General features: G+C 46.7%; 1 protein-coding gene across 1 annotated transcript in view; it reads left to right on the top strand.

Annotated features, from left to right (window-relative positions):
- The window catches only part of LOC137564330 (leukotriene C4 synthase-like), a 73253-nt gene that overhangs the window by 43839 nt on the left and 5267 nt on the right, over nucleotides 1-24147 (top strand). Inside the window, exons 3-5 of the mRNA XM_068278085.1 lie at nucleotides 4298-4397; nucleotides 7799-7869; nucleotides 18993-19074. Coding sequence (XP_068134186.1) covers nucleotides 4298-4397; nucleotides 7799-7869; nucleotides 18993-19074 — 253 coding nt within the window. The remainder of the gene's footprint in view (nucleotides 1-4297; nucleotides 4398-7798; nucleotides 7870-18992; nucleotides 19075-24147) is intronic.

Below are 24147 nucleotides of genomic sequence, written 5' to 3'. Positions count from 1 at the left end.
AAGGGGAAGAGGGAGATAGGACGGTAGTTGGAGGGTAGCAAGGGGTCGAGTGAGGGTTTCTTGAGCAGGGGTAGTACAGTGGCCTGCTTGAAGTCTGAGGGGAAGGTGCCTGTGGATAGGGAGAGGTTGAACAGGGTAGTGAGGACTGGGGCCAATTCTGTGAAGTGAGGCTGGAGTAAATCAGAAGGGATGGGTTCAAGGGGGGAAGTAGTGGTATGGGAAGTCTGCAGTAGGTGGTTGACTTCCTCGGTGGTAGTAGGAGTGAAGGATGTGAGGGGAGGATAGGGTGGAGGAGGAGCTGGTTGGGAGGGGGTGGGAGGTGAAGATTGGAGATTGGATATTTCCTGGCGGATGGAGACAATTTTGTTGGTGAAGTGGGTGGCTAAATCTGTGGCAGAGAGGGAGGAAACGGAGGGTGGGGGGGTGGGTTTAGGCAGGGAGTTGAAGGTGGCAAAAAGACGCCGGGGGTTGGAAGCTTGTGCTCCGATGAGCTTGGTAAAGTATTCCTGCTTCGCATGAGCAAGGGCAGTGTGGAACTGCAGCAGGTTGGTCTTGTACTGTAGGAAATCCTGGTTAAGTCTAGTTTTTCTCCATTTCCGTTCAGTGGCGCGTGTTTTCCTCTGGAGGATGCGAGTATGGGTAGTGCGCCAGGGCTGGGGGTTAGGGGGTCGGTTGCGGCGAAATATTGGTGGAGCAGCTTTCTCTGGGGCTGATGAGAGAATTTGGTGATACTGAGCTGCAGCAAGATTTGGACAGGTTAGGGTGGGGAGAGTGGAGGAGAGGGCATAGAGGGGGTCAGCAAGGACGCTAGGGTTGAGCTTGTGTAGGTCTCGCTGCCATCGACCAGGTGGGTGGGTGGCTAATTTGGAGGTGCCTTCCGTGAGGAGGTTGAAGGTGAGAAGGTGATGGTCTGAGGGTGGAAAGGGTGCGATGTCAAGGTCTGCAATGGTGGTGGATTTAGTGAATATAAGGTCGAGAGTGTGACCTGCAGTGTGAGTGGGGGTGTTGGCGTGTTGTACTAGTCCAAGTGAGTTGGCAATGGTGAGTAGCCGGGTCACAGCGGAGCTCTGGGCTTCATCGATGGGAATATTGAAATCCCCAAGGATGATGGTGGGGAGGTCAGAGGAGAGGATGTGAGGGAGCCAGGAGGCAAGGTCATCGAGAAATTGTGGGGTGGAGCCCGGAGGGCGGTATAAGACCGCAACAATAGCAGGGAGGGGGTGGTAGAGGCGGATGGTGTGGGCCTCAAATGATGTGAATTGTAGAGAGGTAGGTGGGGTGAGGATACGGAAGGTGCAGGATGGGGAGAGGAGCAGACCCACCCCTCCCCCGGTCCTGTTGTCTGGTCTGGGGGTGTGACTGAGGTGAAGCCCCCCGTAGGAGAGGGCAGCCTCTGCGGCAGAGTCAGAGGGGGTGAGCCATGTCTCAGTGAGTGCGAGGATGGTGAGGGATTTGGAGAGGAAGAGGTCGTGGACCGCTGTAAGTTTGTTGCGGACGGATCTGGCATTTCAGAGACCGCAGGGTAGGGGGAGTATGCGTTTGTGGCTGGGATGGATGGAAATAAGGTTGGAGCGAGGATGGGTGTTGAGGTTATTTGTGGGCAGAGGGCTGTGAAGTGTATGAAGCAGGTCAGCAGGGGATGCTTGTCTGGCAGCAGGCTGTGGCCCAGGATTGGGTGATATATCACCAGCTGCAAGTAAGAGTAGGACGGAGAGAGTAAGCAAATGTGAATGGGATTTAAATGTTTGTGAGGTTTTTAAGCTGCTTGAGGGAGAGAGAGATTTCAGGAGAGCTAACAGCTCATGAGAAGCTGAGTAAGGTGAGGAAAGCAGAGCAGGTGAAATGAATATGGAGTGTGGTACACTGGGAGGATGCATATTGCAATGCAACTTGTGGATGTTTGCAGACAGGCAGAACATAAGAAAAAGTGCAGTAAACATGGTAATGGTCTCTGATTATAACCAGGAAATTTCCAATCACTAAACAGTTTATATGAGTATGCAGTTAGTGCATGCAAACCTGTGTAAATAAAGAAGCAGAGTCTACTTGGCTGTGCAACATATGTCCAGCAGTGGCATTTTTAGCAATAGCATTGGAGGCAGTTGTGGATGCAGAGTAGTTGTTTCCAGCAGAGTCCTGTGGCTGTTGAATCCTGTTTGCATTCCTTGGTGAATTCTTGGTAAATTCTTGGTAAGTTGTAAAGCACTTTGTAATAAATGGCACTTCGGAATTAAATGGCACAAGTGACCTAGGCCACGAGTGACCAAGCTCCAGCGCTTAAATAGGAATGGTAGCTGCCATGGTTGAATTGGAAGTGATTCTCAATTAGAAATTGTGTTAGGTAAATATTTACATGTCTGCTGTTCGGGGGCTTTCAAGCAGGGATGCTCATCCGGATTCCAGATATCCGGGTAACCCGGATATCCGAACTTTTTTCCGCTATCTGATTCGGATTCTGGATTTCTGTAGAAATCCGATAGCTATCTGCGGATATCCGCGGATATTGCGGATATCCGGATCCGAAATATTGTAACTAATGAGATGACGTCCTGGAGCCAATCAGAGGGCTCCCAGCAGAAGCCCTAGCAACCAATCACAGAGGGGAACACTGGCCAGCCCCACCTGACCTCATTGAGCCAATCAGAGGGCTCCCAGCCTAAACCCTGCCACACAATCACAGAAAGGAACACTGGCCAGCCCCCCTGTATAATAAAGAGGGCTGCCATGATGAGACATATCGTCCAAGCTTGCTGAATGCTCACTGAGAAACATGCTCCAGTGCTGCTGGCCTAGCAAGGGCTGTACACAGTTATACATCTAAAGCTGTTCAGTGATTAATCCCTTCACTATCACTACACTATTGTTAAATCGTTAATTAGCTTGATGTCATTGTGTGACAGTTAGAGTGTGTGCTGTGCTGCAGGGCTGCAGGCAGCTGCTATGTGTCTGTGTGTGTGCTGTACACAGACCAGGCCAGCTGCTGCCTGCTGGCCAGCTATTAGCCTTAGCTAGCTACAGTATAGCTTAGGTTAGGGATTAGGGGATAGGATTACTGTGTTATTGTGTAGTTAGTACTGTAGTACTGCAGTCAGTGCTAGCAGTTGTTAGAGTAGTAGTATTACTGTGTTTGCTTTCTACAGAACTGCTGTACTGTGAGCAGTGCCAGTGTGACAGTTAGTGTGCACTAGTGTCTTCTCCTCTGCTGTCTGACTGTCACTCGGCACTTGTCACCTGTCACGTGACACTTGCCAAGTGCCACGTGACACGTGCCAAGTGTCACTTGGCAACTGTCACGTGACAAGTGTCACTTGGCAGCTGCCACGTGACAAGTGCAACGTGACAAGTGCCACTTGGCACGTGTCACGTGGCACTTGCCACCTGTCACTTGGCACGTGTCACGTGGCACTTGGCAAGTGCCACGTGTCAAGTGACGCGTGCCAAGTGCCACGTCTGGCATGCTCCTGGCACATGTTACATCTGCTGCTGCTGCATTTCCGTGCTCCTGCCGCCTGTGCTGCTCACACCGCCAGGGTGCCACAGGCCACTGCTTCTGTGCTGATACCACCTATATTTAACCCAAAACACAATTGTTGTAATTTCTTGGAGGTGTATTAGCTGAAAACTGTCATGTCCCAGTTGTGCAGTTGGACTTTGGACGCAATGTGGGCTGCACGACCGCTGTCTGGAACCTAGGCCTGATGTTAATTGACAGCCATTTTTGTTTGGGGGGGGGGGATTTTAAGTCCCCACATCATCAATTAGTGTTCCCCTTTAAAAATAACGATGCTACATGCCTCATTTACCCTAAAAACGTTTTTAAAGCAATTTAAAGGCCACTTCCGTTTTTTCTATCCGGATATTCGAATCCAACCCTATTGCCCGGATAATGCGTTCGGATATCCGCATGAACGCGGATATCAGAATGTTCGAATCTGGATATCCGATCCGGATATCTGGATCCGGATCAATTCAATTCGGATTTTGAAAAGGGGTATCCGAGCACCCCTGCTTTCAAGCACTGGATTGCTGGGACAGAGGAGGACAGGGGAAGGCCTTATTGGGATCCAGAGGCTTCCCCTTCCTTGCAGATGTTGACTTGGCTCGGATTCAAACCAGGGACCCAGCGCTGCAAGGCGAGAGGAGAGCGCTAACCACTACGCCACTGTGCTGCCCATTTCAATTCATTTATTTTGTATCAACTTCTCTAGGTTTTTATGTTCACTGTTTAGAGATGTTTATTTATATATGAAATTTCAATGAATCAATAAATTAAGGATCATTTCTTCCTCCCTTGCAGCATATTTTTCCCTGCAGGTGATTGCGGCTCGCAGGAAGTACAGCGTCTCCCCTCCCTGCACCGCTGGACCTCCCGAGTTCGAAAGAGTCTTCCGAGCTCAGTAAGGACATGTCTATACACCCACTTCTTGTCTATTTGTTTTATAGATAACATAAACCCTACTGGCTGCCACCTGTAGCTCCATTTCATGTCCAGGAGACAGTGCAATCTTACTGGACAGAAAGATATTTAAACTCCTCCCCTATCCCATTATCGCCTATAGAAAGTAGTCAGTGAGGAGCATTGTGGCAGCCAACCTTTCCCAGTCTATTTAATTTTTCCACTCACCTCCTCCCTGTGCTGGTGAGAGGTTAACTCTTTGTGCCAGCACTGCAGCTCAGCAGACTTCCAGAACAACAATCGGCAGAGCTGAAGATTGATAGCGCATTAACCTGATTGGCCGCAGGACATCTGAAGGCTGGCGCAGCTACTTCCGCACAAATGCTGCCACTCCTGGAACAGAGTACATGATCTGGACAAAGGGAGACACTGGAAGAACAGAGAAGGACCTAGGAGGACACTGGGCACATTAAAATGGTGCAGTGGGGGCAGGGGTCAGGATGCCTGGGAGCAGCAGCTTGGGGGGGGGGGGGGGGGGGACGCTTGGCGCTGGCCCCAAACTATTATTCAGATCATAAGATGCAGGGACTCCCCCCTCCTCACTTTTGAGGGGAGAAAAAGTGTGCCTTGGGGTCTGAAAAATATGAGAAACAGAAAGGGGAAATTTTTATAATTTGGCTTATCTCCTGTATGTCTGATCTGGCCAACCATCATATGGTGAAGCTTACAGCTGCTGCGGGCCAGTTTCTGTAAGGGCAACATAGACCTGCGCCTAGGGTGACTACTGCCTAAGGGCGCATTACATGCTAAAGAATGGATGTTATACATGGATGAGGATCTTATATGTGGAAGGGGAGCCACAGCAGAGGCCAGAAAGATGAGGTCCCCCAATGGTCACACACATTCCCTTGCCTCCCCTAGGTAACCCTCACAGCCTGGGGACCCATCTTGCAAGAGTCATAAAACAAGTGGGGCAATCATGATCAGGGGCGTAACTAAAAATCACTGGGCCCCCCTGTGAAACTTTGGATGAGGCCCACCTACCCTCTCCCCCCCTGCTTTCTGTACAGTTAGACTGAGAACAAATGTTATTCAAATGGCTAGTGCACAATTGAATGTGTTTTCCCCATGCAGATCAAAACAGACAGCAGTGAAGCATCTCTTTATCAGTTACATTAGCTTCTGTGATAAAAGGTGCATGTCTTCACACATACAGACACACATGGTGTGCAGAAAACACATACAGAAAACCTACAGACAAGTGAGCTCCCAGCCTCAGCTTATTATACTCGCTCTGTGCATCTCTGATGGAGCAGAACTGGCTCTGCAGACTTCTCCAGCATCACTACAGTACACGACTCTTGGGGAGGGGAAGAGAGGCTGGTGGCAGGACGCTATACACAAGACCATGCTGCACACTGAATAGGGACCAGGGCCGGCGCTACCATTAAGGCAAAGGAGGCAGCTGCCCCAGGGCCCCAGAGCTTGTAGGGGCCCCCAGTGGCTACAAGAGGAAAAAAATTTTTTGCAAATCGGCCTTATAGTTTTTGAGAAAATCGATTTTAAAGTTTCAAAGGAAAAAAAAAACACATTTAAAAACCTGCCGACTTTAACGGTTAATAGCAAATCTACCTTAAATGCTAGAAACCCTAAATTTGCAGGATATGTTAGGGAGATCATTAGGAATAAGAGGAAAAAACAATTTTTCAAAAAGACCTTATAGTTTTTGAGAAAATCGATTTTAAAGTTTAGAAGGAAAAAGGTATAGTTTTAAATGCGGTAAATGTCACTTTTAGTGTAGTGTAATTTTACATGCATCAAACGAAAGCGCAATAAATTTCCTGACGGGGTTTCCAGGGGGTCCATACGCAGCCACAGCGCTTTGGCCAGGGATCGCTATACAGCCGCCATATGGCTGTATGAAGATCCCTGGTATTTTTTTCCTATTTTCCCAAATTTTTTATGTTTAGAGTGTGGGAATTTTTTTTTTAAATTATGTGGGGTCCCCCCTCCTGAAACTTTTTAACCCCTTGTGCCCCATGCAGGCTGGGATAGCCAGAATGTGGAGCTCTGACCGATTGGGACTTCACACCCTGACTATACCAGCTGCAAAAAAGGTCCCCTAATGCCGATTTTTGTTCCGGGGTATATGTTGGGGGGCCCCCCAGGTTTATTTTGCCCTGGGGCCCCATTGTTGCTTAAACCGGCCCTGATAGGGACTGTCTACAAATCTTTGTCTACAAACAATAAGGGAAAGAGGTGCCCTGATTTGAATAAAAGCTTTTAAAACCAGTTTAAAAATGAAAAATCATAATGAGGTATCTTACCTCAATGACGAAATCTCTGTAAACTTACAAAAGATTTTTATTTGAGCACAGGCAACGCGTTTCGCAGATCTGAGCCCGCTTCCTCAGGCCAATACAGTGCCTAAAACAGCAGGAATAGTTCCTCAATATACATACATATACATACTTCATAAAAAAATATAAAAAAATTATAAAAAAAAAAATTAACAGCCAGAATACATATATAAATGAATAAATAGCATAACATGATTTAATTTGGCAGATTTATCCATGCACTAATAGTTAATTTGTCTACAAAACTTTGTATTATTTCTTATCAGTGTTTTTTCTCTCTCCATGCCCTTAGTTGTCAGTCTCTCGGTACAGGGAAAAGAAACTTCTACCTGCTCATGGCCCCCTGTGGCTTCTGGGCCCCCCTGCGGCTGAATACCTTGCAGGGTCTATTGTTACTCCCCTGATCATGATCTTCGTAGCCTCAAAAACAACTGATTGGGAGGATGGGTCTGGGGAAGTTAGTAGATGGGGCCCCCCATGGCTCTGGACCCTTCTGTGGTTACAGGGTCTGCTCCAGTATAGTTTTGCACCGAACACCGAAGAGGGTTTTTCCAGGACATCAGAAGAGACTGGTGCAGACAATGGGCCAATGCAGATAATCCATAGGCTTCTCCCGTCCCCCTCACCTCCAGTGCTGGGACCCCGGAACCACTTGAACAAGCCCTTGTCAAGGAGCGCATGTGGCTGTACTCCCATCCGTGCACAGCCGCCTTGCACATGTGCAGTAGTAGCATGGAGCCCACTCAGGTTCATGCGACCATAAACTTCCAGAGTATCCTAAATCGCTTAGATTTCATACTGAAAGCTATCACAAATCGGTGTGTGGTGTATGGGCAGGCAGCAGATCTCCCTTTCATGCCCCATGCTTGATCTTCCCGTACTTTGCTAGACCAATGAACACCTTAAAGTGAACCCGAGGTGAGAGGGATATGGAGGCTGCCATTATGCAGTCTGGATTGCCAGCTATTGTTTATAGTGTAACACAGTTGTATGTAACTAAGTATACTACATCTGGGTCATCGGGATCAATTTGCCATTCCAGGGTGAACTGCACGGAATACTTCCCCATGTTCCTGGCTGTGTTGTGGTTGTCGGGAATCTTCTTCCATCAAGGTGACTGTCTGGAATCACAATGTATTCTACATATTCTCATTAATATATTACTGTCATTGCATTTGTGTTGCGATGCAATGCTTGTGTTCATTGCGACGTGATGAAACGGACAAAGTGTGAAAGGACCCTCAGTAAAGACTTCTTAAATCTATTACAGGTTCTATTTAATTAGATAGGACTTACATGAGCAAAGGTGCGATTTTGCGCACCGATCGACAATCCGTTTCAATAATTTTATCCAATTAGATAAAAATTGGTGATGGTGATTAAGGTCAGGAGTCGTGCCAGTGGGACAGGTGATAATTTACACTGCACAGGCTTTAGGGGGGGGGGATCTCCCTTTCATTAATGTATGGGCAGGCAGCAGATCTGCCTTGATTACATTCGTCATGCCCCATGCTTGATCTTCCCATACATTGCTAGATCTATGAACACCTTAAAGTGAACCCGAGGTGAGAGTGATATGGAGGCTGCCATATATATTTCCTTCTAAGCTATACCGGTTGCTTGGCTGTCCTCCTTATCCTCTGCCTCTAATACTTTCAGCCATAGACCATGAACAAGCATGCAGCAGATATGGGGCTTGATTCACTATGCGGTGCTAACCTACTTAGCACGTCTAAAGTCTTTAGGCGCGCTAACCAGTGTGCTAAGTAGGTTAGCACCGGTTTTCTCAATCAGATCGCGCGCTAAGTACCGCGCGCAAAGTCCTATGCGCACGCTAAGTCCCATAGGCTTTAATGGGCACTTCGCGCGGATCGCTCTGCGCTCTGTGCAGTGCGCACGTAAAGTTTTACGCGCGTAAAGTTTTGCGCGCGAAAAGCTCGTTTAGACATGCTAAGGGAGTTTTCACAGGCGTGCTAACAGTTAGCATCGCTTTGTGAATCAAGTCCCTGGTGTTTCTGCTACTTTTGTCAGATCTGAGAAGATTAGCTACATGCTTGTTTCTGGTGTTATTCAGACACTACTGCAGCCAAATAGATCAGTAGGGATGCCAGACTACTGGGATTGTTTAAAAGAAAATAAATATGACAGCCTCTATATCACTCTCACTTCGGGTTTACCTTAAAACGTTACAACAGATACTGCTGCTATGAACTGGCCTAGTACTGGTTACATCTTGAACCTTTGCAGGTCTTGGGCCTGATGCAATACAGTGGGTTGCAAAAGTATTCGGCCCCCTTGAAGTTTTCCACATTTTGTCACATTACTGCCACAAACATGCATCAATTTTATTGGAATTCCACGTGAAAGACCAATACAAAGTGGTGTACATGTGAGAAGTGGATCGAAAATCATACATCATTCCAAACATTTTTTTACAAATAAATAACTGCAAAGTGGGGTGTGCGTAATTATTCGGCCCCCTGAGTGAATACTTTGTAGAACCACCTTTTGCTGCAATTACAGCTGCCAGTCTTTTAGGGTATGTCTCTACCAGCTTTGCACATCTAGAGACTGAAATCCTTGCCCATTCTTCTTTGCAAAACAGCTCCAGCTCAGTAAGATTAGATGGACAACGTTTGTGAACAGCAGTTTTCAGATCTTGCCACAGCATCTCGATTGGATTTAGATCTGGACTTTGACTGGGCCATTCTAACACATAGATATAAGAATTGCGCAGAAAAAGTGGGATCAGCGCATCACCAGGCCGCCTCTGGATGGCCTCAGCTCAGAGATGCGCTGAGCCCCCCCAGGAACTACAAAACGCACCTTGAACCCAAACAGAGGCTCTGCATATACACCAAAGAAAAACTATCAAGTAGGAGCAGCTGACCAGAATTAAATCAAACATAGCAAAGAAATGAACAGCGCTACTTAAAAACAGATGAGTGCTTACCTGCAAAAAAGTGCACACCCCACTCATGGGATTCAAATACACAATGAGCACACACATGACCTGTCTACCACTTGGAGGATGTTAGTTTCACTAACAATTTGCAATTTGTTAGGTACTTGTCCCTCCCACTGTCGAAGAAGTCTTTCCTCCATGGGAGGGGACCTAACACTAACTAAAACCTACCTATGCATATGCATAGCCTGGGCGCGCTACCAGTAAATTTAAATTTAAGAATTGCGCAGAAAAAGTGGGATCAGCGCATCACCAGGCCGCCTCTGGATGGCCTCAGCTCAGAGATGCGCTGAGCCCCCCCAGGAACTACAAAACGCACCTTGAACCCAAACAGAGGCTCTGCATATACACCAAAGAAAAACTATGAAGTGGGAGCAGCTGACCAGAATTAAATCAAACATAGCAAAGAAATGAACAGCGCTACTTAAAAACAGATGAGTGCTTACCTGCAAAAAAGTGCACACCCCACTCATGGGATTCAAATACACAATGAGCACACACATGACCTGTCTACCACTTGGAGGATGTTAGTTTCACTAACAATTTGCAATTTGTTAGGTACTTGTCCCTCCCACTGTCGAAGAAGTCTTTCCTCCATGGGAGGGGACCTAACACTAACTAAAACCTACCTATGCATATGCATAGCCTGGGCGCGCTACCAGTAAATTTAAATTTAAGAATTGCGCAGAAAAAGTGGGATCAGCGCATCACCAGGCCGCCTCTGGATGGCCTCAGCTCAGAGATGCGCTGAGCCCCCCCAGGAACTACAAAACGCACCTTGAACCCAAACAGAGGCTCTGCATATACACCAAAGAAAAACTATCAAGTGGGAGCAGCTGACCAGAATTAAATCAAACATAGCAAAGAAATGAACAGCGCTACTTAAAAACAGATGAGTGCTTACCTGCAAAAAAGTGCACACCCCACTCATGGGATTCAAATACACAATGAGCACACACATGACCTGTCTACCACTTGGAGGATGTTAGTTTCACTAACAATTTGCAATTTGTTAGATACTTGTCCCTCCCACTGTCGAAGAAGTCTTTCCTCCATGGGAGGGGACCTAACACTAACTAAAACCTACCTATGCATATGCATAGCCTGGGCGCGCTACCAGTAAATTTAAATTTAAGAATTGCGCAGAAAAAGTGGGATCAGCGCATCACCAGGCCGCCTCTGGATGGCCTCAGCTCAGAGATGCGCTGAGCCCCCCCAGGAACTACAAAACGCACCTTGAACCCAAACAGAGGCTCTGCATATACACCAAAGAAAAACTATCAAGTGGGAGCAGCTGACCAGAATTAAATCAAACATAGCAAAGAAATGAACAGCGCTACTTAAAAACAGATGAGTGCTTACCTGCAAAAAAGTGCACACCCCACTCATGGGATTCAAATACACAATGAGCACACACATGACCTGTCTACCACTTGGAGGATGTTAGTTTCACTAACAATTTGCAATTTGTTAGGTACTTGTCCCTCCCACTGTCGAAGAAGTCTTTCCTCCATGGGAGGGGACCTAACACTAACTAAAACCTACCTATGCATATGCATAGCCTGGGCGCGCTACCAGTAAATTTAAATTTAAGAATTGCGCAGAAAAAGTGGGATCAGCGCATCACCAGGCCGCCTCTGGATGGCCTCAGCTCAGAGATGCGCTGAGCCCCCCCAGGAACTACAAAACGCACCTTGAACCCAAACAGAGGCTCTGCATATACTGGTAGCGCGCCCAGGCTATGCATATGCATAGGTAGGTTTTAGTTAGTGTTAGGTCCCCTCCCATGGAGGAAAGACTTCTTCGACAGTGGGAGGGACAAGTACCTAACAAATTGCAAATTGTTAGTGAAACTAACATCCTCCAAGTGGTAGACAGGTCATGTGTGTGCTCATTGTGTATTTGAATCCCATGAGTGGGGTGTGCACTTTTTTGCAGGTAAGCACTCATCTGTTTTTAAGTAGCGCTGTTCATTTCTTTGCTATGTTTGATTTAATTCTGGTCAGCTGCTCCCACTTGATAGTTTTTCTTTGGTGTATATGCAGAGCCTCTGTTTGGGTTCAAGGTGCGTTTTGTAGTTCCTGGGGGGGCTCAGCGCATCTCTGAGCTGAGGCCATCCAGAGGCGGCCTGGTGATGCGCTGATCCCACTTTTTCTGCGCAATTCTTAAATTTAAATTTACTGGTAGCGCGCCCAGGCTATGCATATGCATAGGTAGGTTTTAGTTAGTGTTAGGTCCCCTCCCATGGAGGAAAGACTTCTTCGACAGTGGGAGGGACAAGTACCTAACAAATTGCAAATTGTTAGTGAAACTAACATCCTCCAAGTGGTAGACAGGTCATGTGTGTGCTCATTGTGTATTTGAATCCCATGAGTGGGGTGTGCACTTTTTTGCAGGTAAGCACTCATCTGTTTTTAAGTAGCGCTGTTCATTTCTTTGCTATGTTTGATTTAATTCTGGTCAGCTGCTCCCACTTGATAGTTTTTCTTTGGTGTATATGCAGAGCCTCTGTTTGGGTTCAAGGTGCGTTTTGTAGTTCCTGGGGGGGCTCAGCGCATCTCTGAGCTGAGGCCATCCAGAGGCGGCCTGGTGATGCGCTGATCCCACTTTTTCTGCGCAATTCTTAAATTTAAATTTACTGGTAGCGCGTCCAGGCTATGCATATGCATAGGTAGGTTTTAGTTAGTGTTAGGTCCCCTCCCATGGAGGAAAGACTTCTTCGACAGTGGGAGGGACAAGTACCTAACAACAAATTGCAAATTGTTAGTGAAACTAACATCCTCCAAGTGGTAGACAGGTCATGTGTGTGCTCATTGTGTATTTGAATCCCATGAGTGGGGTGTGCACTTTTTTGCAGGTAAGCACTCATCTGTTTTTAAGTAGCGCTGTTCATTTCTTTGCTATGTTTGATTTAATTCTGGTCAGCTGCTCCCACTTGATAGTTTTTCTTTGGTGTATATGCAGAGCCTCTGTTTGGGTTCAAGGTGCGTTTTGTAGTTCCTGGGGGGGCTCAGCGCATCTCTGAGCTGAGGCCATCCAGAGGCGGCCTGGTGATGCGCTGATCCCACTTTTTCTGCGCAATTCTTAAATTTAAATTTACTGGTAGCGCGCCCAGGCTATGCATATGCATAGGTAGGTTTTAGTTAGTGTTAGGTCCCCTCCCATGGAGGAAAGACTTCTTCGACAGTGGTAGAGATGAGCGTAATGACCTAATTACGATTTTGCGAAATTTCGCGTAATTAGTGTAATTACGATTATGGCCGTAAGTACATAATCGTAATGAAGAAGGATTTCGCGAAATTTCGCGTAAGCGTAATTTTCGCGTAATTTTCGCATTACAGTCGTATCATGCCGTAATTTCGCATTAAACGCTACCGTAATTTCGCGTTAAACCGTAACGCTCCGTATAATATAAAAAAGCCGCCGACTTTAAGGGTTAATAGCAAAGCCCCCTTAAATGCTAAGAGCCTCAAATTTGGAGAATATATTAAGGAGATCAGGAGGAATAAGAGGAAAAAATTTTTTTTCAAAAAGACCTTATAGTTTTTGAGAAAATCGATGTTAAAGTTTCAAAGGAAAAATGTAAACATTTAAAAACCCGCCGACTTTAACGGTTAATAGCAAAGCCTGCTTAAAGTTTAGGAACACCAAATTCCCAGGGTATATTAAGGGGATCAGTGGGAATAAGAGGAAAAAATTTTTTTTCAAAAAGACCTTATAGTTTTTGAGAAAATCGATTTTTAAGTTTCAAGGGCGAAAATGTCTTTTAAATGCGGAAAATGTCAGTTTTTTTTGCACAGGTAACAATAGTGTATTATTTTCATAGATTCCCCCAAGTGGGAAGAGTTTTACTTACTTCGTTCTGAGTGTGGGAAATATAAAAAAAAAATGACGTGGGGTCCCCCCTCCCAGACCTCTTTAACCCCTTGTCCCCCATGCAGGCTGGGATAGCCAGAATGCGGAGCACCGGCCGCGTGGGGCTCCGCACCCTGACTATACCAGCCCGCATGGTCCATGGATTGGGGGGTCTCGGAAGGGGAGGGGCAGCCAAGCTTTCCCCTCCCCCTCCGAGCCCTTGTCCAATCCAAGGACAAGGGGCTCTTCTCCACCTCCGATGGGCGGTGGAGGTGGAGGCCGCGATTTCCTGGGTGGGGGGTTCATGGTGGAATCTGGGAGTCCCCTTTAAAAAGGGGTCCCCCAGATGCCCACCCCCCCTCCCAGGAGAAATGAGTATAGAGGTACTTGTAGTACCCCTTACCCATTTCCTTTAAGAGTTAAAAGTAAATAAACACACAAACACATAGAAAAAGTATTTTAATTGAACAAAAAACATAACCACGAAAAAAGTCCTTTAATATTCTTAATTAACCATTAATACTTACCTGTCCCTTTAAATAAATGATCCCACGCAATATCCTCGGAAATGTTCTATCAGTTACAATGTAACAAAGTTATTATGTAACAACTTTGTTACATTGTAACTACGCCGCACCCGACGCCACTCGCCGCTCAGCCGCCGCATACGCGTCCGTGCAGGACGCTAAGTCCCCGCAGCTCCCGCTGTCCACCCCGCCCACATCTGTCACCCACATGTCACCCACATGTGGGTGACATGTGGGTGACATGTGGGAGAGGCGGGGAGGGCAGCGGAGCCGGCGGGGACTTAGCGTCCTGCACGGACCCGACAGAGCTCTGAGCTATATAGCTCAGAGCTCTGAGAAGCATCTTTGTATTTGGGCTCCAAGGAGCCCCATTGGTCCTTAGCAGACCAATGGGGTTCCTTCAAATCAGAAGGAACCCCATTGGTCTGCTAAGGACCAATGGGGCTCCTTGGAGCCCAAATACAAAGATGCTTTCGAGAGCTCTGAGCTATAGCTCAGAGCTCTGTCGGGTCCTGCAGCGCAGACGCGGAGGCGGCGGCGGCGGTGAGTGACGTCGGGTGCGGCGTAGTTACAATGTAACAAAGTTGTTATATTGTAATAACTACAGTTACATACATTACATTGTAACTGATAGAACATTTCCGAGGATATTGCGTGGGATCATTTATTTAAAGGGACAGGTAAGTATTAATGGTTAATTAAGAATATTAAAGGACTTTTTTCGTGGTTATGTTTTTTGTTCAATTAAAATACTTTTTCTATGTGTTTGTGTGTTTATTTACTTTTAACTCTTAAAGGAAATGGGTAAGGGGTACTACAAGTACCTCTATACTCATTTCTCCTGGGAGGGGGGTGGGCATCTGGGGGACCCCTTTTTAAAGGGGACTCCCAGATTCCACCATGAACCCCCCACCCAGGAAATCGCGGCCTCCACCTCCACCGCCCATCGGAGGTGGAGAAGAGCCCCTTGTCCTTGGATTGGACAAGGGCTCGGAGGGGGAGGGGAAAGCTTGGCTGCCCCTCCCCTTCCGAGACCCCCCAATCCATGGACCATGCGGGCTGGTATAGTCAGGGTGCGGAGCCCCACGCGGCCGGTGCTCCGCATTCTGGCTATCCCAGCCTGCATGGGGGACAAGGGGTTAAAGAGGTCTGGGAGGGGGGACCCCACGTCGTTTTTTTTTTATATTTCCCACACTCAGAACGAAGTAAGTAAAACTCTTCCCACTTGGGGGAATCTATGAAAATAATACACTATTGTTACCTGTGCAAAAAAAACTGACATTTTCCGCATTTAAAAGACATTTTTGCCCTTGAAACTTAAAAATCGATTTTCTCAAAAACTATAAGGTGTTTTTGAAAAAAAAAAATTTCCTCTTATTCCCACTGATCCCCTTAATATACCCTAGGAATTTGGTGTTCCTAAACTTTAAGCAGGCTTTGCTATTAACCGTTAAAATCGGCGGGTTTTTAAATGTATACATTTTTACTTTGAAACTTTAACATCGATTTTCTCAAAAACTATAAGGTCTTTTTGAAAAAAATTTTTTTCCTCTTATTCCTCCGGATCTCCTTAATATATTCTCCAAATTTGAGGCTCTTAGCATTTAAGGGGGCTTTGCTATTAACCCTTAAAGTCGGCGGCTTTTTTATATTATACGGAGCGTTACGGTTTAACGCGAAATTACGGTAGCGTTTAATGCGAAATTACGGCATGAACGAAACGCGAAATTTCGCGTTGAAAATTACGCTTACGGTATTTTCAATTACGATTTTAATGGCAATTTCGCTACGCTAATTTCGCATCGTAATCGCAAATTTCGCATGCGTAATTATAGTAATGCGAAATTACGAAAATTTCAGCTCAACTCTAAGTGGGAGGGACAAGTACCTAACAAATTGCAAATTGTTAGTGAAACTAACATCCTCCAAGTGGTAGACAGGTCATGTGTGTGCTCATTGTGTATTTGAATCCCATGAGTGGGGTGTGCACTTTTTTGCAGGTAAGCACTCATCTGTTTTTAAGTAGCGCTGTTCATTTCTTTGCTAACACATAGATATGTTTTGTTTTAAACCATTCCATTGTTGCCCTGGCTTTATGTTTAGGGTCATTGTCCTGCTGGAAGGTGAACCTCCACTCCAGTCTCAAGTCTTTTGCAGTCTCCAAGAGGTTTTATTCCAAGTTTACCCTGTATTTGGCTCCATCCATCTTCCCATCAACTCTGACCAGCTTCCCTGTCCCTGCTGAAGAGATGCCACCTCCGAGCATGATGCTGCCACCACCATATTTGACAGTGGGGATGGTGTGTTCAGAGTGATGTGCAGTGTTACTTTTCCGCCACACATAGCGTTTTGCATTTTGGCCAAAAAGTTCCATTTTGGTCTCATCTGACCAAAGCACCTTCTTCCACATGGTTGCTGTGTCCCCCACATGGCTTGTGGCAAACTCTAAACGGGACTTCTTATGCTTTCTGTTAACAATGCCTTTCTTCTTGCCACCCTTCCATAAAGGCCAACTTTGTACAGTGCATGACTAATAGTTGTCCCATGGACAGAGTCTCCCACCTGAGCTGTAGATCTCTGCAGCTCGTCCAGAGTCACCATGGGCCTCTTGACTGCATTTCTGATCAGCGCTCTCCTTGTTCGGCCTGTGAGTTTAGGTGGATGGCCTTGTCTTGGTAGGTTTACAGTTGTGCCATACTCCTTCCATTTCTGAATGATCGCTAGAACAGTGCTCCGTGAGATGTTCAAGGCTTTGGAAATCTTTTTGTAGCCTAAGCCTGCTTTAAATTTCTCAATAACTTGATCCCTGACCTGTCTTGTGTGTTCTTTGGACTTCATGGTGTTGTTGCTTCCAATATTCTCTTAGACAACCTCTGAGGCCCTCACACTAGCAGCTGTATTTGTACTGACATTAGATTACACACAGGTGCACTCTATTTAGTCATTAGCACTCATCAGGCAATGTCTATAGGCAACTGACTGCACTCAGATCAAAGGGGGCTGAATAATTATGCACACCCCACTTTGCAGTTATTGATTTGTAAAAAATGTTTGGAATCATGTATGATTTTCGTTCCACTTCTCACGTGTACACCACTTTGTGTTGGTCTTTCATGTGGAATTCCAGTAAAATTGATTCATGTTTGTGGCAGTAATGTGACAAAATGTGGAAAACGTCAAGGGGGCCGAATACTTTTGCAACCAACTGTAACTTGTGGTGACACTGTAGTGCACAGACAGCTCACGGCAATATTACACTTACTTTGTAGCAAGTAACACGAGGTACACTATTTGCGCGACATGCTGTACTGAGGTAACAATAACAATAATAACAATAATATTTATATAGCGCTTTTCTCCCTGGGGACTCAAAGCGCTGTGACCCTGCATTATGCAGTCTCAAAGGCTAGGGAAAAGAGGTGAGTTTTTAGCCTTTTTTTAAAGCTGTCCAGAGAAGGAGCCTCTCGTACTGATTGTGGAAGTGAGTTCCATAGAGTAGGGGCTGCATAGGAAAAGGCCCGAGCACCAAATGTTAAGTGTATCCTGGGAATAACCAGCTTCATCTTGTTGGCAGAGCGGAGGGTGCGTGGAGGGGCATAAAGTTCCAATAGATCCGCTATGTATTTGGGTCCCATGTGGTGTAGAGCCTTGAATGTCAGCAGGCAGATCTTAAAATTGATTCTCCATTTTACTGGCAACCAGTGAAGAGTTTGCAGTACTGGGGTGATGTGTGAGCTGCGGGGGGCATTGGCTAGGAGTCTGGCTGCAGCATTCTGTACTAGCTGTAAGGGGCGCAGAACCTTATCTGTAGATCCGATTAACAGGGCGTTGCAGTAGTCTAGGCGGGAGGATACAAATGCGTGAACCAGGGCAGGTAGGTCTTCAGCTGGGATAAGGTGTTTTATTTTCGCTATATTTCTTAGATGGAAGAAGGAAGACTTGACGACAGCTGATACCTGCTGTCTGAGTTTTAGATTTCCATCCAGGATCACCCCAAGGTTTCGCACAGAGTCTTTATACTGTACAGTATCTCCCCCAATTGCTGGTTTGAGGTGGTGAGCGTTTTGAACTTTATCCATCATGTGTGGACCACCTACCACCAACACCTCTGTTTTGTCAGAGTTCAGCCTCAGCCAGCTGGTGTTCATCCAATTTTGTAAATCCACTAGACACGCATTTATGGATGCTGATGGGTCTTGGGTGCCAGGCTTGAAGGACAGATACAGTTGTGTGTCATCTGTATAACAATGGTATCCTAAACCATAGTTCTGGATTGTTTTGCCCAGTGGGAGCATGTAGACTGCAAAGAGTAATGGTGATAGTACAGAACCCTGTGGAACTCCATAGGCGTTACCGTCACAACGGTTGTGCTACTCGAGTATCGCGGGTCCCGCTTATAGTGTAACTCGCGTTACTTGCTGCAGAAGTAAGTGTAATACTGCTGTGTGCTGTCTGTACACGGCTGTACCACCGCCAGTTTCTGCATCAGGCCCATTCACTCGTCTCTGTATTTATCAGCAGTTGGCTGATGGTGTAATGGTTAAGGGCTCTGCCTCTGACAAAGGAGACCAGGGTTCGAATCTCGGCTCTGCCTGTTCAGTAAGCCAGCACTAATTCAGTAGGAGACCTTTGGCAAGTCTCCCTTACACTGCTACTGCCAATAGAGCGCGCCCTAGTGGCTGCTGCTCTGCTCTGGCGCTTTGAGTCCGCAAGGAGAAAAGCGCAATATAAATGTTATTTGTCTTGTCTTGTCTATTATGTTATGATAATTTATTGTGTAATGTTGTCTGTTTTGTACTATGTACAGCGCTACAGAAGATGTTGGCGCTATCCAAATAATAAATAATAATGAACTGACCTTATACTTTCTGAATTGTTCCTGTTTTCAGAAATGGCTGCAGCCTGCGGGCTTCTGTATCTGTTTGCCCGCTTTCGCTACTTCAAGGGTTACAGCGCCTCATCACAGGCCAGGTAAAACACAGCGGACTCTGCACTGAGATGGATTAAGATGTAAAGGGGCCCTAGCCTAGGCAAAGAAGTAGATTTGGGGGCCCCTTTGTTTCTTTTTGGTAAGCTGAAGTGGGGAGAGGTAAGAGAAGGTGGCACGTGGCGTGGGCCCCTTGACACCCAATAGGCCCCAGGCACCTGCCTAGGTTGCCTGGTGGATGATTCTGCTCTGACTCTGCATAGTAAAAACAATCACTCAAATAGCCTTTCTTGTCTTCTTGTGCACTTTATTCAAACTTTTTAACTTAGGTGTTTTATATAAATGTATACCATTATATACCAAATATATATGCATTCTCTGATTCTGGAGTTGAAGCTGTAATTTAGCTTTTCATTTTTTTGTAGGCATATGATAGTAATTCTGCATTAATTAGCAATGCAGAAGGTTTTCTGTGTTTGAAATCCATACTTTTTGCAACTCATATATTACTAGTACCTGGTTGGCTGGGTCCTGTAGCTCCCCGCTGCCTGGAGAGTAGGAGTTGCCTTTCCAACAAAGAGCAGATCGCCTGACCCAGCCCACATTCTTCTTCTGCTGTTTCTAAAACACATACACAATTCTCATCAACCTGTACCAATAATGAAGCTTCTCCCACTGATCTTTTGTTTTACTGTTTTATAAAAGCTGGTTAGAGTGTGGGAAGGGCAAATGCTTTTTTATTTTACACATTGAGTAGGAATAGAAAGATAATACTCTACTGAGCTGTAGCGGAAGTGCTGGTCACAAAGAGTTCACGTGACTAAAGCGACCCAGTAGTGGTAGCTGACCTATCCCTTTCACTTAAAGGAAACATCTGAGGTAGAAAAAAAGCCCCTGGCAGCCAATATGTACCTCGTCACATCTCCGGAGTCCCGGTATCCCCTCCACTGGCTGCCTGATTGCTGCAGGTGTATGACTCAAAAACAACTAAAGCCAAAAGCGTGACAGCCAGGCAACTGGCATTGTTTATAAAGGAATGAAGATGACAGGCTCTGTATTTCTCTCACTTCAGGTTCCCTTTAAAGGAAGCATCTGAGGCGGAAAACAAATGAGATTCACTTACCCGGGGCTTCCTCCAGCTCCTGGCAGCCGATATTTCTCTCGCCGCAGCTCCGGAGTCCCAGGATCCCCTCCATTTCAGATGCCGAACTCGCCAGGTCGGCATCTACTGCACTTGCGCAAGCGACGCTGTCATGGTCTGTAGTGTTCTGTGCAGGCGCAGAACTACTGTGTCTGCGCGCAACACTCCAGACCACTTGAGAGTGATTGACAGCGGCACTCGTGCAGGCACAGTAGAAGCCGACCTGGCGATCTGAAATGGAGGGGATCCTGGGACTCCGGAGCAGCGTTGAGGAAAATTTCGGCTGCCAGGGGCTGGAGCCTTGGGTAAGTGAATCTCATTTGTTTTCTGCCTCGGATGTTTCCTTTAAAGGGAACCTGAAGTGAGAGAAATACAGAGGCTGTCATCTTCATTCCTTTATAAACAATGCCAGTTGCCTGGCTGTCACGCTTTTGGCTTTAGTTGTTTTTGAGTCATACACCTGCAGCAATCAGGCAGCCAGTGGAGTCAGACCAGAGTCACAGGGCCAGATTTATGAAAGCATTGCCAACAGTTTTTTCTTCTTAAACAGTTCTAAGTTCTAACCAGCAGGGGGACTGTTCTGCATGATAAGAACATTCCTAACTTCTCGATTTTATCAAGAATTGCAGTACAATTAAGAAAAGTGCAAATCCAGATTAAGAAGTGCATATTAGCATTTCTACGCAGCGTGTGCAGGGCAGGCTAGACATGATTTTTGAAGTGCTCCTCGTCCCTGCTGCCAGGTGTCCTGTGAAGCTGTTCTGTGCTTTACCCTTCCAGTGCTGGGCATTGATCCACTGTTTCAGGTCTAATACATTTATTTTATAGACTTATTTACATTACATCATGTCAGTTAACCTAAAATAATCTATCGTAAATAATATATTCATGCTATTATAACTTCGCTTTTCTGTATCGATACAGCAGATGTATTGGCTACCTCAGCAACAGCAATTTCTCTCACCCACTGCACTGTCTGAGAAACCTTCCTAACTTCGCCTGTTTAAAAACAGTTTAAAAACAGTTTAAAGAGAACCCAAGGTGTGTTTGAAGAATGTTATCTACATACAGAGGCTGGATCTGCCTATACAGCCCAGCCTCTGTTGCTATGCCAAACCCCCCTAATGTCCCCCTGCACTCTGCAATCAGACATAGATCACAGCCGCGCTGTGCGTGCTGTGTTTACATCTGTAGTGTCAGTCTCGGCTGCTCCCCCGCCTCCTGCAGAGCTCCGGTCCCTGCCCCCCTCCCTTCCCTCTAATCAGCGGAGAGGGAAGGGAGGCAGGCGGGGACCGGAGTTCTGCAGGAGGTGGGGAGAGCAGTAGACTGACACTATAGAGAAAAACACAGCCCACTGCAACACGCTGTGTGTGACAGCGAGGCTGTGATTTATGAGGGATTGCAGAGTGCAGGGGGACCTTAGGGGGGTTTGGAATACCAACAGAGGCTGGGCTGTATAGGCAGATCCACCCTCTGTATGCAGATAACATTCTTCAAACTCACCTCGGGTTCTCTTTAAGCTGGCTGTTTGATTTAATGATAGATAAGATCAGCATGTCCCAAATATCAATGTCTACTGATCTAGACACTGCCACTGTTTGATATTAAAAATTAATCCAACAGCAATCTTGACTTGGCTCCACCTGATAGTCCTGCCAGGACCTGCCAGATAAAATACATTCCCCCCCAAAAATGTTGTTTAGGTCAGCAGAAGTGAAGCAGGCAATTTGGGCACGAGCGGCAGTCCGGTAAAGTAGGCGCTGTATAGACTGCAGGGCCGGTGCTACCATAGAGGCAAAGGGGGCAGTTACCCCAGGGCCCCAGAGCATGGGGCCCCCCAAAGTATTTCACCCCATCTTCACTGTTGCTCCCCGGGCCTCTGCAGAGACTTTGGCAGAGTGTGGTTTCATATGTGCTGGCGAGCAGCTGATACACTACACTGCCTAAGACTCAGCAGGGGCCCCTGGGAGTACAATTAAGCTGGGAGGTGATTGGGAGGGTCCACAGCCAGCTCAGGGGCTCAATAGGGAAATGTGGCTGCAACAAAGAAGAACCCCTAATGCTGCTTTTTGGTTGAGGGTTGTCTGTTTTTTTTTGGGGGGGGGGGGGGCTCTAGGCAAATGCTGTGCCTGGCAATAGATATCACCGACAAAGTCATTTGAGTGCCAGACATTAGGGGCGGTAGCAGTACCAGCGATGGCGGCACAGATATTGGCAGATTATGCAGTGAGGGGTTGGTTATGGTTACATAGAAACAGGATTAAATTAGCTGTTAGTAAAATATCTGTAAAAATTACCAATATTGTACCATTGGATTTAGCAACTGACTAGTAATTTTACCAACATTCCACTTGCGACTTTCCCCGGCGCCAAATTACCATGGCACCCTTTTTACGTGAATGGCAGTAGAAGTAGTCACAATACCCCAGCCAGTATATATTTAGCATCACTGGGAGGGAGGCGGCGCCCCAAACATGTAGGTGTGTGGGTGTGGAAAAAGCATCCAAAAATGGCTGACATCTATAAAGAAGTTAGGGTTGCCAGGTGTCCGGTTTTAGACCGGACAGTCCGGTTTATGGCCACTGTGTCCTGTCCAAAAAGGCATGTTAAACCGGACAATTAAGATGTCCGGTTTTATGCCTTTTGCCACTTGCCGCCAGTAACTCCGAAACATCCATTCATCAGCCGTATCAGAGTCACAGAGATCATTCTGCCCGATTAGCAATAGGGATTCGGGAAGCACTACTGTGGATATGGCACCGCCCCTGTTTGTCATCACATCACAATACTGAGATCCGCCTCCAACATGGCGGCCTGTACGGCTCCGAAGTTGCGACATGGTGATGTACGACATGCCGCGCTAACTTGTGTGCGCATGCGCAGTGTCTGTAGTGAGGCTGTCTCCTGATGGTGGGAGCGGGGTTTTCCTGCAGTTTGTAATTTGGCAAAACTGTGCAGGACTCGTCACCAGCAGTATGGCGTTCAACTTCGGATCTGATACAGGGGCCAGCACTAACCCAGGTAGGAAGATAGTGAGAGATGGGGACACAAAGCTCGGGGGGTGTTGTATAGAAGCAGCACGCTGTCACACATCATGCTTGTCAAACCTTATGTTACTGCTGTCTCTCAACACGATTACAGCAATTGAAATACAGTTTGATTATGAAGTCAGTGTAGCCCGTTTTGGGTAACAGGCCCGCCACCCGTCCGCCAGCGCTGCGCGACCGCTGATTCGCTGCCTGGCTGTCAGTCAAAGCGCTTCCCGACGTTGCTACGTGTAATGCTTGTGCATTTACTGGTGAAAAGCGGTCTCTTATTATGTGCATTTACTGGTGAAAAGTGGTCTCTTATGTGCATGTACTGGTGAGGACAGTTAGTGACATGGCTATGTACTCTGTAATGTGCTGCAGAAGATGTCAGTGCGATATAAATACTGTAAAAAACATTTTTTAAAAAGCCTATTGCTTAGCCACACTCTACATAAAAGTGTGCTTCTGACTCCGCCCCTAACTCCACCCCCTGTCCGGTTTTCTCCATCAGCCGACCTGGCAACCCTAAAAGAAGTGGGCAAACCCACCTGGAAATAAAGACTGCAGGTTCAACCAGTTACATTCTCCTGACTGCAACCAGGCCCGGATTTACATCACAGGAGCCTATAGGCACAGATGTCCTGGAAGTGGAACCCTAGACTTGGTCCTCCATGAACCTACAAACCCATGCTGAACTGCACAGCAAGTGTGCTGGCCTTGCTGTCACTTCCCCCTTATGTCCTTTGCCCATCATAGGTAGCTACAGGTGTTCCTTAGTATTAGGTAGCCAGAGGTACCCTCAGTATTAAGTAGCTAGAGGTGCCCTGACTGAAGGGAGGTCTCATTAGTGGAATACCGAGAGCAGGGTGAGTAACCTCTCATTTACTATTCTGCATAGGGAAGGACGGAGAGAGGCACTTGGGGAGGGGAGTGAGGCAGCCGCCTTT

Source organism: Hyperolius riggenbachi, chromosome 3 (genome assembly GCF_040937935.1).
Source record: "Hyperolius riggenbachi isolate aHypRig1 chromosome 3, aHypRig1.pri, whole genome shotgun sequence".
Classification (NCBI taxonomy): Eukaryota; Metazoa; Chordata; class Amphibia; order Anura; family Hyperoliidae; genus Hyperolius; species Hyperolius riggenbachi.
The sequence above is the reverse complement of the archived record's forward strand: the minus strand, read 5'-3'. Positions and strand labels throughout refer to the sequence as shown.